This window comes from Gavia stellata, chromosome 16 (genome assembly GCF_030936135.1).
Source record: "Gavia stellata isolate bGavSte3 chromosome 16, bGavSte3.hap2, whole genome shotgun sequence".
Classification (NCBI taxonomy): domain Eukaryota; kingdom Metazoa; phylum Chordata; class Aves; order Gaviiformes; family Gaviidae; genus Gavia; species Gavia stellata.
In genome coordinates this window covers 8,030,001-8,043,056 of record NC_082609.1, presented here as the reverse complement: position 1 = coordinate 8,043,056, position 13,056 = coordinate 8,030,001, and the positions used below count along the sequence as shown (strand labels likewise).

General features: G+C 45.8%; 1 protein-coding gene across 5 annotated transcripts in view; it reads right to left on the bottom strand.

Annotated features, from left to right (window-relative positions):
• Nucleotides 1-5,051: 5,051 nt before the first annotated feature.
• GRIA1 (glutamate ionotropic receptor AMPA type subunit 1) overlaps nucleotides 5,052-13,056 on the bottom strand; it is a 126,632-nt gene continuing 118,627 nt past the window's right edge. For all 5 annotated transcript variants that reach the window (XM_059825310.1, XM_059825306.1, XM_059825307.1 and 2 more), the window contains 2 exons: nucleotides 7,583-7,717; nucleotides 5,052-5,240 (listed from right to left, as the gene is read on the bottom strand). In XM_059825310.1, the coding sequence (XP_059681293.1) occupies nucleotides 5,052-5,240; nucleotides 7,583-7,717 (324 nt within the window). The remainder of the gene's footprint in view (nucleotides 5,241-7,582; nucleotides 7,718-13,056) is intronic.

The following is a 13,056-nucleotide window of genomic DNA, read 5'->3' as shown; positions in this document are numbered from 1 at the left end:
GGGCAGCTGTGCATGGCACAGTGACATCTCTGTATTTCCGTTAGTTAAGTAACTAACTGGATAGCAGAGATGAAAGCATGGGGGCTTCAGCCAGCAGTGAGCTGCCAAGACACAAAACCAGCACTGGTGGCTACCAAGTTGATTTGTGTCCATAAGTAACATGAAGGCAACTGGGGAATCTGTGTTTAAGAGAGGTTAGCAGCTACAAAAGCCATCAGAGAACAGGCCACACAGGTCTCTAAAAGGTATTTGGGGTTAATCTGGTACCTTTGCTGGTGGGAAGGGCTTGAACCCATCTACTCCAGTCTCCAAGGTGGTGCTTCAGAGCAACCTCCACTAGCTAAACCCCAACCTGTACTGTTGTTTCTCATGCCATGGCAGTGAAGCGTACCAGCAGTGTCCTAAGAGTACCACACACCACTGTGATGGGTCATCTAAGATCTGACATGTGCCTCTGTGATGGATCGACATGTTAGAAACATGTAGAAACAAAAATGTTCTCCTGGGAACCCAGAGCCATGTGTGAGACTTGGGTGACTGACCCTGTCATTGAAAACTGAGCATGAGCCTGTGTTCACAGTGAAAACTTCCTCATGTCTCCCAAAACTTTTTATGGAGGTATGTGGCTGAGTTGCTGGAGCTGAGCAGGGTAGTGGTACCCACTGGGTTACAGCAAACATTGCTGTGCCCCCGCGCCATCCCTTCACTGAGCTTAGATGAGTAAGTTCTCCTTGCATTTGATGGCAGGCAGGCACATGGACAAACAAGTCCAGCCAGATCTTTTTGAAGCATCCTAACTTTGTGTCCTGATGCCAGGGTTATCATCCCATAGCAAAGGGATGGACTAGGTGATGCATCTGTTCCTCACCTGCTGCACTTCAAGGTTCAGTGTTTTTTTTCTTCAACAACTGCTGAAGATGGTTTTGGATTCTTGCTGGAGACTTTCTTACAGTCCTTGCCACTAGGAGGGAATTTTGTCCTGTTTATGCCAAGATATAAAAAAAACTTTCTTGTGCATTTCTGCAACCTCACTGGGCACCAAGAGTGAGTCACTGAGGAGGAAGAGCGTTTTGAGACAGGATCCAAGCCCACAGTACAGTACTGGATGCCTAAGCAATTTTGGAAGACCGAAGTGGGCTGATCAAGCATAGCCTGCCCATGGGAAACCTCTCCTTCAGGCCCCATTGATTGGGAGTCTCTTGTGCTTTGAAACCTGAGGATTCACAGCCCCTTTCAAAATGTATTAATTCTGCCCCTTGCTGACTCTATCTTTAAAACTGACCAGTGGGTAAAAAAGCCCCTTGTGAATGTTGGAGACCTTGAATATATAGCCATGGCCCTGTGGGGTGAGCTGGGACGCCTGGTCCAAGGCACTTCTGTGTCTCAGCTTTCCCAGCTGATAAATGGGAATGATGATATGGGGAAGGGAAGTCCTTCCAGATCTGTGACACCAAGTGCTACATAAGAGCATGACATTAATGATTATAGTTAACATCAGAAGCTGTCAGCATCTGTATAAATGTCCAAGGCCCTTTAAATCCTACTCTCCTTCCCCCTTCAACAGACTTTTGGATGAGGAATTTAGCAGGTTAATTGTGTGAAAACTGAGTGAGAAATATCTTAAATGTCCAAGCCTCTGAAACAGCATGGGAGCTCCTAGGAAAGCTGATCCTGGTGAGGATTTTTGGACCAGTGCTGGTTCTGAGTTATCTCTGAGCTGACCATGTCTTCTCTCTCTGCAAAAACAAGCTAAAATCCTCTAATAGCCCTCCTCAAAAAATAACCCCACAAACTCAAAACAAAGCAAAATCATTAACTTTGAACCCAATGAATGTTTAGTTTCCTGACTCCTAGGTAAATATTAGATAGATTCCCAATTTCAACCTGAAGCAGTTTATTTGGCTGCTGTTCACAAGTCAGACACAGCAATAATCAAGGAAATCTCATTTGATTCAGGTTGGGTAATATTGCCTGAGGGGTAACATCATTTTCATTTCCACACATCCAGCACTGGCACAAAATGGCATGGACAGGTATGAAAAATGGATCATGGATCCTTGGTGCTAAAATTCCAGCTGATAGTTTCATTTTCGTGTAAATAATAATTACCAATAAAAATGTTGCTTGAAAAAAAGAGAATGTGAAAAGTAAAACACTGTTGCATTTGATAAAGCAAAATCCTTTGCAGTACTGCCAAAAGAAAAAAAAAAGGAAAAACCAAAAGAGAGTTAAAACAAATATATCTGTTAAATAAAAGATCCAGGTACCAAAGAGCAAAATTTAATGAAAGCCAAAACTGTTAAATGTGGATTCCTGTTGAGAAAAAATGTCAATGTCTTTAAGAGTTTTACCATTACTCTATTTTTAAGAAAAGTGTAGTAAAAATACATATTACAAGTTAACAATTTCCACGCTTTTGTCCTATTCATCTTTTTTTTTTTCTTTTTTAACCCCTCCACTGAACAAAAGCCTTTGAAAACTGCATCTCACATCTTCGCATCACAGGCGGCCAGTCCTAGCACAGATGTGCTGCTTCTCATGAGACCGTCTAACTGCCCGGTCGGGCTCCCCGCGACCTGCTGCCACGTGGCCCTGGCTTTGGAGGAGGACGGGGCACCGATGGGTGTTGGCAGCCTGCTCCCACCGCAGCGCCCGGCGGTGCACTGCCGTGGCAAGGTCCGGGACACAGCAAGAGCTGGGTCAGGAGGTGCATCCGAGGGCTCTGGGCATGGAAACAGGCTAGCTTGTAGGATGCCTCCACTGTGCTAGCACTTACACAGAACTGAAGTCAAAATTAAGAAAAGACAAGTGGGTTAAAAATAATGATAACCAAGAGAAAGTGACCTGAAGAGGTGTTTGGAGTGGCTGATAACAGAGTTCATGTTTGGTGATGGGAGATGAAGATCACAAGGGTTTCCAGTGGTGGAGAGAGGAAAACATTGGCACAAGACATGCTGTGCCTGAGCTTAGGACCTTGACTCTGACTTGCTGGTCTCCAAAGTGTCGCATGACAAGTGGGTAAATGAAACAGATACTTCAGACCAGGCTGGTTTTAAAGGTGGTAAACATATTGCTCTGCACATTTGTACACAAATGGAAACTGGTATTCAGGCAGCTTCTAGGTGTACTTATGGATAGCTGCATAGACAGATCCTCCTTGTAGACCTGTGCCAGACGTACACCACTTTCTCTCCACCTGCCTCTCTTCTTTTCCTGCACCTCTCTTGCTACGTTGCAGAAAAAAAAAAGAAAGTAAAAAAAAGAAAAACAGAAAAAAAAAGAGAAAAAGCAGCTCAGAATGCTCCAATAGCAGCTCAGTCCCGGGACAGGTATTTGCTGGGTCCTGCGAGAATCTTTGAACTTTATTTGCCATCAGTGATGGACCTGTGAGATAGGACAAGGCTAAGTGGGTTCACTGTGGTCCCTGCCCCACAGATCTTCTTTCTCTCCAGATGCTCCCCTGGGAATCCTTCACTTCCTGGGAGGTGTCTCAGGCCCAGCAGGGTGGGAAGCATTTGTCTGTCCATGCCAGTGATTCACAGAACGAACATTTTGTGCAGTTCTGGAAAACCATCCTTGCCCCTTTGATCTCCACGCCTGTGGTTGGACTCCCAGCTGCCTGTCTGGCAGCGTGAGTTTCTGCAATACTGAGTTTGGGGTCAGCAACCTGCTCTCCTGGCTTGTGGATGCTTCCCCCTTCCTAAAGATACACGAGTGGGAATCTGCTACTTTTGGCTTTGTACCCAGACAGGCCACAACTTGATGGGAAGGCTGAGTTTGACCAGCCCTGATGCTGTTGAATGTCATGGACCCTTGAATGAAGCTCTTGTAGGGTCTCCTCCTTGGTTTGCTTCAGCAGTTCCTTCCGGGAAGCCATTCTGGCCAACTATCTACAAAATGTCCCTCTTAATGAGAAAAATGGCCATAAAGGGATTTCAGAGCAAAAAGGCAGGGATATTCCCATTGCAGCCCCTTGACTTCTAGCATGTGTTACTGGTTAATAGGCAGCCATCTAGAACTGGATGTCTTGAGATGGTCTATTCCTGGCTCAAGGTGGTTCCCTTATGTGACCACCAAAAAGGGAGCACACACAGAAGCTAAGCAATGAAGAAATGGTTCACAATTGCTTATTAGCCCCCAATAACCTAGGCAGGAGAGTCGCATGTGAGGGGAATGCGGCATTTACTTTCTCTCTTCCATAACCAGTAGAGAACCACGATCTTAGACCAACCATCTGCTCTAGTCTGCCACGTATGATGCTCTCCACTTCAGGCACACGATTCTTCTCTTGAACCGCCACTCATCGTCTCTGGAAGAATTATCGCTTTGTCCTCAGGTTACCTGGGGTTTCCAAACTCACTCATGACTTTGTCCCTGTAAAACAGTCTTGTGTTTTTGTTCAGGTCTTTTCTCGCATCAAGTCCTTCCTGTTGCAGGGAGAGCTGTTCGCAGCTCTGTCTGCCTTGTTGCAATAACTCCACAGCCCGAGTTCACAACAGAACAACGGAAGGCAGAATCACGATGGACAAAAGGGGTCAATGCTGATGCCCTGCAGGGAGTTCAACTTGCCATTTATTGGATTTTCTTTTTTGCTGTTAGTAGCTCAGACATTGTGGTTTGCATCCCAAACTAAACCAGATTGAAGGACTGAGCAGGGAAGGGGGAAAGGGCTGATGTTACCCTGACACCACAGGAATTAGTAAGAAAAAATATATATATTGCACACACTAAGACTTATTAACAACCAAGTTAAAACAAAATGGCATAGTCCTCATTAGTGTTCCAGTGGTTCTTTGATCAGGGACGGTTCACGAGTCTGTTAAATCCCATTACACTCTCCTTATTGCAGTACAGACCTGTTTCTGTTCTCCTGCCTGTGGATCTGTTTGCAAATAAAAAGGGAAATAGATTTGATTTCCTCAAGAAGATCCATCCAATTGTCCCTTCTGTCATCGTTGTTTGTCTTGTTGGTGTTGGGTTTGTTTTTGGCTCTGGAGGGGGTGGAGTTGGGCTGCCCCTGCTCTCACCCAGGCAATGGGTCAAAAGGCCAGTTATAATCCCGTAGCTCCCAGGGACATGCCGGTGCTGTGGCTCATGCACGGAATCGTCTGCATGGATTTGGGGAAATCGTGGCTGACCACACGTCCGTTTTCTCCACTGCCTCCTGCTGCAGCCGGCCTGGGAAGGGTTGATGTCCGTATGGCTTCGTTGATTGATTGCTGTGGGATTAAACAAAAACCCTTTTTAGGAAGGACGGGGGGGTCTCCCCCTGTCCTTAGCAATGTTGGAGAAATTACAATATAAACCAGTGTTGTCTTTCTGTCACTGCTCTCTCCCTCCTTGTCTCCATTCAGACTCTCACTTTCTTCATATCCCTACTGCATCTGCTCTGTTAATTCGCAACTCTTCTACATTCAAAATTAAATGTTTCAGCAGTATTTTGGGGTATAAAGCATACGTGCCATATGCAAAAACTATTCAAACTCTACAACATAAGAACAGTCATCCTGGATCTGAGCAGAGGTATTATACACACTTCCCCCATAGATATGCTATTGCTACTCCAGCACTGTTATGTATGGTGGACTCTGACTCACTGCAAGCATATGTTTAACTCTCATGTGAGAAATTGAGCATGTGCCTATGTTTTTGTCTACAGCAACGACTGAGGTAACCAGGAAATGCAAACCTAATTCAGGAACCCAAATCTCATCTTCCTGTTCCAGATACCATCCAAAATGTTTGCTTTCAGAGATCTAAGGCAACCACCTGTTTAGAACAATTAAACTCAAAGATGAAGTTCATTTGGTTTCTTTCCATTTAAGCTGTCTCTAAGGGCACCGTCATCCTTTCTGGACTGGGATATCCAGGTGACGAATTATCCTGAACAGATAAATCTGGAACAGCTCTTCAGAAACAGTCAACTTAGTGCCTTGCCAGGCATGGAGCAGCCTCCTGTGCTGGCTGGATCTGCAGCTCGCCCAGGGGGTCTGTAGGGGCTTGCTGAGCAGAGGTTGGGTTTAGAGGGGGATCTGACCCATCTTTCTGGGCACTTGCCTGAGCTCCACTGAATGGCCTTGTGGGGTGGCCACTGATAGTGGGAGCCAGGCAAAGGGACAAGCTTAGAACATGTTAACATTGGGAGCAACAATTCCTTCCCATAGTGGCTGGTTTTAACATGGCAAGAGCACTGCAAGAGAATTAGTGGGTCATTTCTAGCAACACAGGGAAGCCAATGCCAGGGCAGAATCTCCTTAAGACTAAAACTATGGAGCTATCACATTCTGACATTCTTTTGCAGTGTATTTGTGACATACCTAGCTTTACAGTGTAGACAGCAATTATAATTTAATTTTTGTATATTCAGGGACATTAATTGTTCGCATTATCTTACCCCTGTGCTCAATGTACCTCTCATTGCCTGCAGAATTTTCTGAACCTCAATGGGAAAAGACCTATTGCACATTTTCAGTGAATTAGGAACAGTATTATTGCTGACAAAACATTAAGCACGTTGTGAAATGGTGACATAAAACTCAAAGAAATGATTGCTTATTTTCCTTTTGATTCTGGGTAAGTGTCAGTGCTCAGGGAAGTGAAAATCTCTAAATTTTATGCAACTCACTGCATACTTCATATACTCATATCGACTTCCATTCTCATGGGAGAGGTCAAGATGAGGAAGAAAAGGGATGTGTTGCTCTTACAGCACAGATCTCGTTGCACCCTTGTACACAATGGTATCTGTATAAGGGATCGCCTCTGCTAGTCATCTGAGTCAAGATGCACTTGTTCCACAAATGCTGCATTAAAAGTGTATCCCCAAGGCTCTCAAATCTAAACCACTCTTGACACAACCCTCTGAAATTTAGGCACACCAGAATTTAGAGCTGAAACAAATCTCCTGGGTCATAGGAAGTACGCTTCTGCAAGACCATGACAGCGTGGAGAAAAAAAAACACGTTACAGGAGACATTAGAGGCAAATGTCTCTTGAAGAGGACCCATAATTCTGAATTTGGAGACCCACATCATCCGTTCGAGGGCAACAATGCTCTGAGCATGTATCACTGTTGCCAACCTGCGAATGGTGCCATCAGGGTGCCAGCAAAGGGAACAACAGGATCTGATTCATTACCGCTCTAACCCAGTTTTATCTTGCTGTTCAGTGCTTGGGTTTGGGGACTTTTTTTATTGCAGTAACATCTGTATCACACCAGCCCCAGCACACTTCATCCATGCTGCACATGCATTGCCACAGTCTGCTTTCTTTAATTTTAAGGAATGGCAATGTGTTCCTGTTACCATTTGTGCTATGATTTTGCTCTATATCTGGATTTTGAACCAGCATTATGCTACATGTCTGATCTTGCATCAGCTCCCCACCACAGCCCACTTGACCCTCTTTTAGCTTCCTCTGACACTCCTTTTCCTCTCTAACAAGTCGAGTGACATGGTCACTTCATTATCCCTATGTCTTGGCTTTCCACCCATGGTCTGGGCTGCATCCGTCTCTGAAGGCAGTTTTGGAGCCAGGGTAGGATCAGAGAGAAGGTGTGAAAGGCCGGGGAATGGGTTGCCACCTTCATCCGCTTTGATTCACTTCTGGACTTGTAACAAAACTCGATTAAGGCAACCAGCATGGCTAGTCCGAGCCCACCGATGAGGATATAGAAAACCCCCGCCACATTGCTGAGGCTCAGCGCGCTCGTCTTGTCCTGGAAGAGAAAGGAGAAGGGAGGGAGGGGAGGGCACGTGGGAAGGAGAACAACAAAATTAATATGAGATTGCTCCAGGAGGGATGCTGCACAATATAGCATTGTTGGCATTACATCATCTCCCTCTTTAAATCAACAGGTGACATTTCTAAGAGCATTTTCAATTTTTAATTCGGTGTCTAGTAAATCTAATGTTTCCCTCATACAAACAAATAAACATTTCTTCAGCAATGTGTCTCTTTGTAAAGGTTTGGGATCTCTGTTTTTCAATCAGCTAACTTAAATGCTTATTTTACCCAAAATGCCTGGTTTAAATTATTGATTAAAGGAGGAAAAAAAAAAAGTTCTCCGCCTCTGTGACATTTGCTTGTCCCTGATGTCTCGCCTGAAATAACCTGTTCTCTTGGAAATGCTCATTCCTTCATTCCTAGATTCTTTCCCCCGCAAATTCTGTTGCTGAGCAACACATCGAAATGGCTGGGTTTTTTCTTTTTTTTTCTTTTCCTCTTCAATACTGAGGTTGAGGTGACACCTGAGCTGTCCTCAGAAACTCATTTGATTTCTGCGTAATAAGGCAGTTATTTCATATACAATCAAGACCCGTTGATGCATGTCTAAGCTAATTATTTGGTTGGCAATAAATAGGGCTATTAATGGACCGCAACTCACAGTCAGCAGCTACATTCTGATTTTACAATTGCCTAATGAATCGTCACGGCTCTCTGGGGAAGAGGCGAATCTCAGAAAGACTCATTTCACTGCTAGGGAAACCGAGTCCCCACATCTAACCCCGACATCACTCAGTGCAGCTCTCAAAACCTTCTCCTCCGTGCTGACCAGGTGGAGTTGGGGTGTTGGGATAATCTGGGCAGCAGCAGGATCCAAAAGCTTGGCTTAGCTCCATGTACCAGGCCCCTGTTTCTAGGACATGCCTTCTCTATAGTGCAACCAGACAGAAGTCCCCCGCTCCGTGCTTGTTGCTGCTCTGCAATATCGACTTGATACCTATTTGCCAGTACCAATTCCCCAGGGCAAGCCCAGCATGTCAGTGCAAATCTGTTAGAGCGACCAGGGTCTGACCAGCATTGACAGCCCTGCTCCCTGGACACGGGAGGAAAATTGTATATAGATCATTTCAGATGCAGCCACACAGTTAAAGAATAATATTTATGCCTGTAGAAGTGTCTGCAGTTGGGAACAAAACCTCTGCATGGTTCTTGGTGTTCCCTGCTATTCCATGGACACGTGGACCGGCGGGTGGCACAGCTTGTTCCTTGCCCTTGTAGGACAGTTGATTCACTTGCTTTGCTTGGCAGATTTTAGAAACAACTCACACTCTTCAGAAAGGGCAAGGATTCAGGAAGCAGAAAACTGTATTTGACTGATGTCGAAAGGGTCCAAAACCAAACACCAACACGAGGTTTTGATTCCAGAGCAGTCCGCCTGGCACTGGCGCTGTCTTTCAGGCAAGTACTTTTTGCAGAAGGATTCTGTCTTTTGCAGTATTAGGGTTTGATGGCAAAGTAGTTAACCCACAAAGCATGAAAACATTTCGATTTTCAAAATTAAAGAACCCCTCCTGTTACAGAAGAGAGCTTAACTTTTTTTTTTAATAGGAAGAAAAGAGGGTTCCAGTCAAGAATATTAAAAAAATGTTTTTTTTCTGCTGCTCCTTCATCTGGCCCCACTGCCCACATGAGCAGGCTCCAGTGCCATGGGGAGCAACTTTCCCTCCTGAACCCTCTGCTGAAAGATGCTGAAGTTTGGTTAGGGGTAACCCCTGCAGAGTTTCGGTCACTGGAAAAAACTCCACAAGTGATCTTGTTTTCCACGCTTCACTGATTCACATCGCTGCCAAAAGATTCGCCGCTGTCACTGCGTGTATTACACTGCTGCAGACGTGATGGTCGCCGCTGGCGGACAGATTTTGTTTCTCCCTTGTATAACCTTCATCCACTGGTCAGTTTGTAATCTTGCCGATGCTTGCTGTGCGCTCTCTGTAATGAGAGATTTCTGCAAATATCTTCCTAATTTTTGCAGTTGCCATATCTGAAGGATTATTTATTTGGTCTTTTATAATCTGCCTTCATGCATTTTTTCCCCCAGGCTTGACTGTACCTTTGTTCAGTCATCTCTCCTCTGCAGATTACCGGGTATACTTTTAAGCACCAGCTGAAAAGTGTAGGGAGTTTTTTAGTGAAGATTTAGAAACGGGGAGCAATTACTGGGTAAAAACTGGGTTACAACACATCAGGTACTTTGCCTCTTCAAATTCAGTCTGAAGGGGATGCACCAACTTCAGGGAGGGATAAAGACACTAGAGGTGGGCTGCCTTCCTTGACATCCTAATCTTTTAGCCTGGCTCCTTAATGAAGAGTGGCTGATTAGCACATGCTTTGCACTCAGAGGGAAGGATGGGGACAGGGAAGGAGGCGGAACAGCCTAGTTCTCTGTGCCTTACTAATAATTTTCACCCCATACTTTCAGCTTGATTTGATAGAAGGGTGATCTCCAAGATACCAGGGACCTCCAAGCTTTGTGAAAAAGAATGACACTGTAGAGAAGAGAAAAAGTACTGATGCTCTCACTCAGATAAATGTATCAGCCCAATCCATACTAGGCATCAGAGACCCCACATGGGTCTTTGACTTGCAGACACAGTTCCTTAGGAAACCTGGCTTCCTTGGCTCTGCCGGGCATGGGAATACACAAATTTCAAGTTTTGTTGGCCATAATGTTCTTGTATTTCCACCCCTATTTTGGGGGTCCTAGTCCAACAGGGCACCTTCTCAGCTGGCTGCAATGGCAGAGCAGTCTCGCCGCCAGGAAAGGCTGCTCGTTCTTAATTTCTACTTTTCTCCCGATGCCAGCAGCATATCGACTGGTAAGAAAGAGGAGATGACCCAAAGCAGTTTCCTGCACCACTATTTCATACAATTAATTTCAGAGCTGTTGTATTTTTCTTGCATTTACTTTGCAGTAACATTATTATTATTACTGCTATTACTACTATTACTATTATTATTGGGACAATTTGGGTGAACTGAACCTTGTCTGATCCAGAAGGTGAAGGAAAGCATAGTGAGGCACAGTGGTGGGCAAACCTGCTGGGAGGGAAAGAGCAGCCTGAGTTTCACCTCTGCCACCGTAACAAGGTTTCTCCCAATAAGCCAAAGGCACAGGCAGCTTCAGCAGGGCACTGCGGAACCCCGAACTGCGGGGGCACGGCTGATGACGCAGCCTGTTATCATGAGCCAGGCTGAGAAGTGAAATTGCTCCTGTGGTGTCACTTGACTTTTTGCTCATCCTCTCCTTTTTCTTTTCCTTTTTGTTTCCTTCCCTCTCCCAGCAAGACATGCAGAGACATTCTCTGGGCACGAGCGGCATCTCATTGCTCCCCTTGGCTGCAGGACCTGACCCACCTGAAGGGTAGGAAACTCCGCATGCCCCACTGAGGCTTTGCCTGCTGTTTCTGTGTATGCTCCTGCCCTAATAATGCTCATAGTAATAACAAAATGTCCCAAATTATATTAACTGCTTGAGAGGACCCTCCCCTCCTCTCTGCTTGGGCTCTGTGACACCAGATGCTCTCCCGCGGAGCTGCCCATCACTGAACCAGCTTGTAAGTGGGAGTGTAAATGTCACCGCTCGTCTCCTGCAGCAGCAGAGCGCTGACGTGGGGGGGAAGATTGGCAGGTGAAAAGAGAAAGAAAAACCCATTTTTCCAAAAGCCCGGCCTTGTTGCTGCAGCAACCAGGCACCTTCCCGTCTGTTCCTCTCAAACGTGGCACCGTGTCCATCATCCTCTTTGTCATTATTTATCCTCCTTGGCTGAAAGGCATTAAGGACAAATTTGTCCCGTTTCCCAGCAGGGCAGGTCCTTTCTTTTACCCTGCACGACCAGAGCCTGTTGACAGCACAGGGTGATGGCACCTCGAGTTGTTGCAGTCTCCATAGAAGATGAACTGTCCTTAGAGCAGGTGGTAGCTCCAGAAGTTGAACTTTTACACCAAACGCTGGGCTGACTTTATTGGGGCAAGGCCTGAAGCTCAGCAATGAAGGACACCAACTCTGAGTGCTGCTGTGCATCTGCCAGGGGATGGGTATGAGTACATGGGGATGAGGCTGCTCAGCATGAAGAGACACTTTTGGTTTGAGAACCAGCCAATTCCCTGCAAAAGGATGGCAAGTTGGTAGCAGAATTTGTTCCCTAGTTTTTATTTTTTTTTAAACAAAAGCACAATTCTTGCAACTGGAGGAGTGGAAGATCCCCATGGCTTTGGTGAAGGTCGTTTAGATGCATGAAGCTCTCTGGCTGGCTCTGCAAGCAGGTTGCACCCTGCCATCCTGGTCTGGAAAAAAGCTTCCTTTCTCCCATTGCCTTGCAAAATCCCCAGGGAAGAGGAGAATCACATCCATCTGTCCTGACATTTAGTGTCCACCTTGTCATTACCTTCCAACAACCCAAAGCTTCCCTTTCAAGCCTGCAGCACATTTCATAGCCTGCAAAAAAAGCTGTCCATCCTGTGCTTATTCATCAAATAGGGTCCTTCTAGGGAACTGTTTAGTTACAGTCTGTCTTTCCTCTGGGCTTATTTCTGCTGTGGCAGGTAGAGGGGGAGTGCAGGAAGGCTGGGAGACAGGGCCAGGAATTGGTGGATGGTTTCTAGCTATGTGAAGTGCTGGAGGTGCATGTGCATGGAGAAACCTTGAGCCTGTGGGAAGGAGTGTCTGCCACTGGTTTACTGTGGGGAGAGTTGCAGCAGGGACATTGCTGCCCAGCGCAGGACACTGCCTGGGATTTCCCATTGTCTGGCAATGCAGCTGGGGCTGTGGTAGTCCTGGATCAACAGCCCCTGAGGCAGCTGCCCAGCACCTCCTGGGATGGCATAACATATCCAGGTATGTTGGATATATTGGAAAAGCGTGTATTGGATATATATGGCAAAGCAGGAGTGTTTGCCTCTGCAGTTTTAGTTCAGATGTATCTGCTGTTTCTTTATAGGGAATTCTCTGGATAAAAAAACTAGGTGGGCAATAGATCGGTAAACAGTCAGACTAAAAACAGGATGCACAGAAGTCAGCTACAGGCATGGAACATCATCTGGGGCCAATGAACATAAGCCTGGGAAACATCAGAGGTTTTACATGGCTCTGGCTAGAAACCTTGGATACAAACCTTACATCCAGCTAGCCCCTCACCCCTCTTCGTTAGCATTCATTTATCCTTCTGAAAGTCTTCCAACTGCAAACTAAGCTAAGCGCGACAATAGACAGAAATGGGAAGGTTTTGTCATGCCTGTGGGAGGAAAGACATGAAACGGCCTCCAACCTCTCAA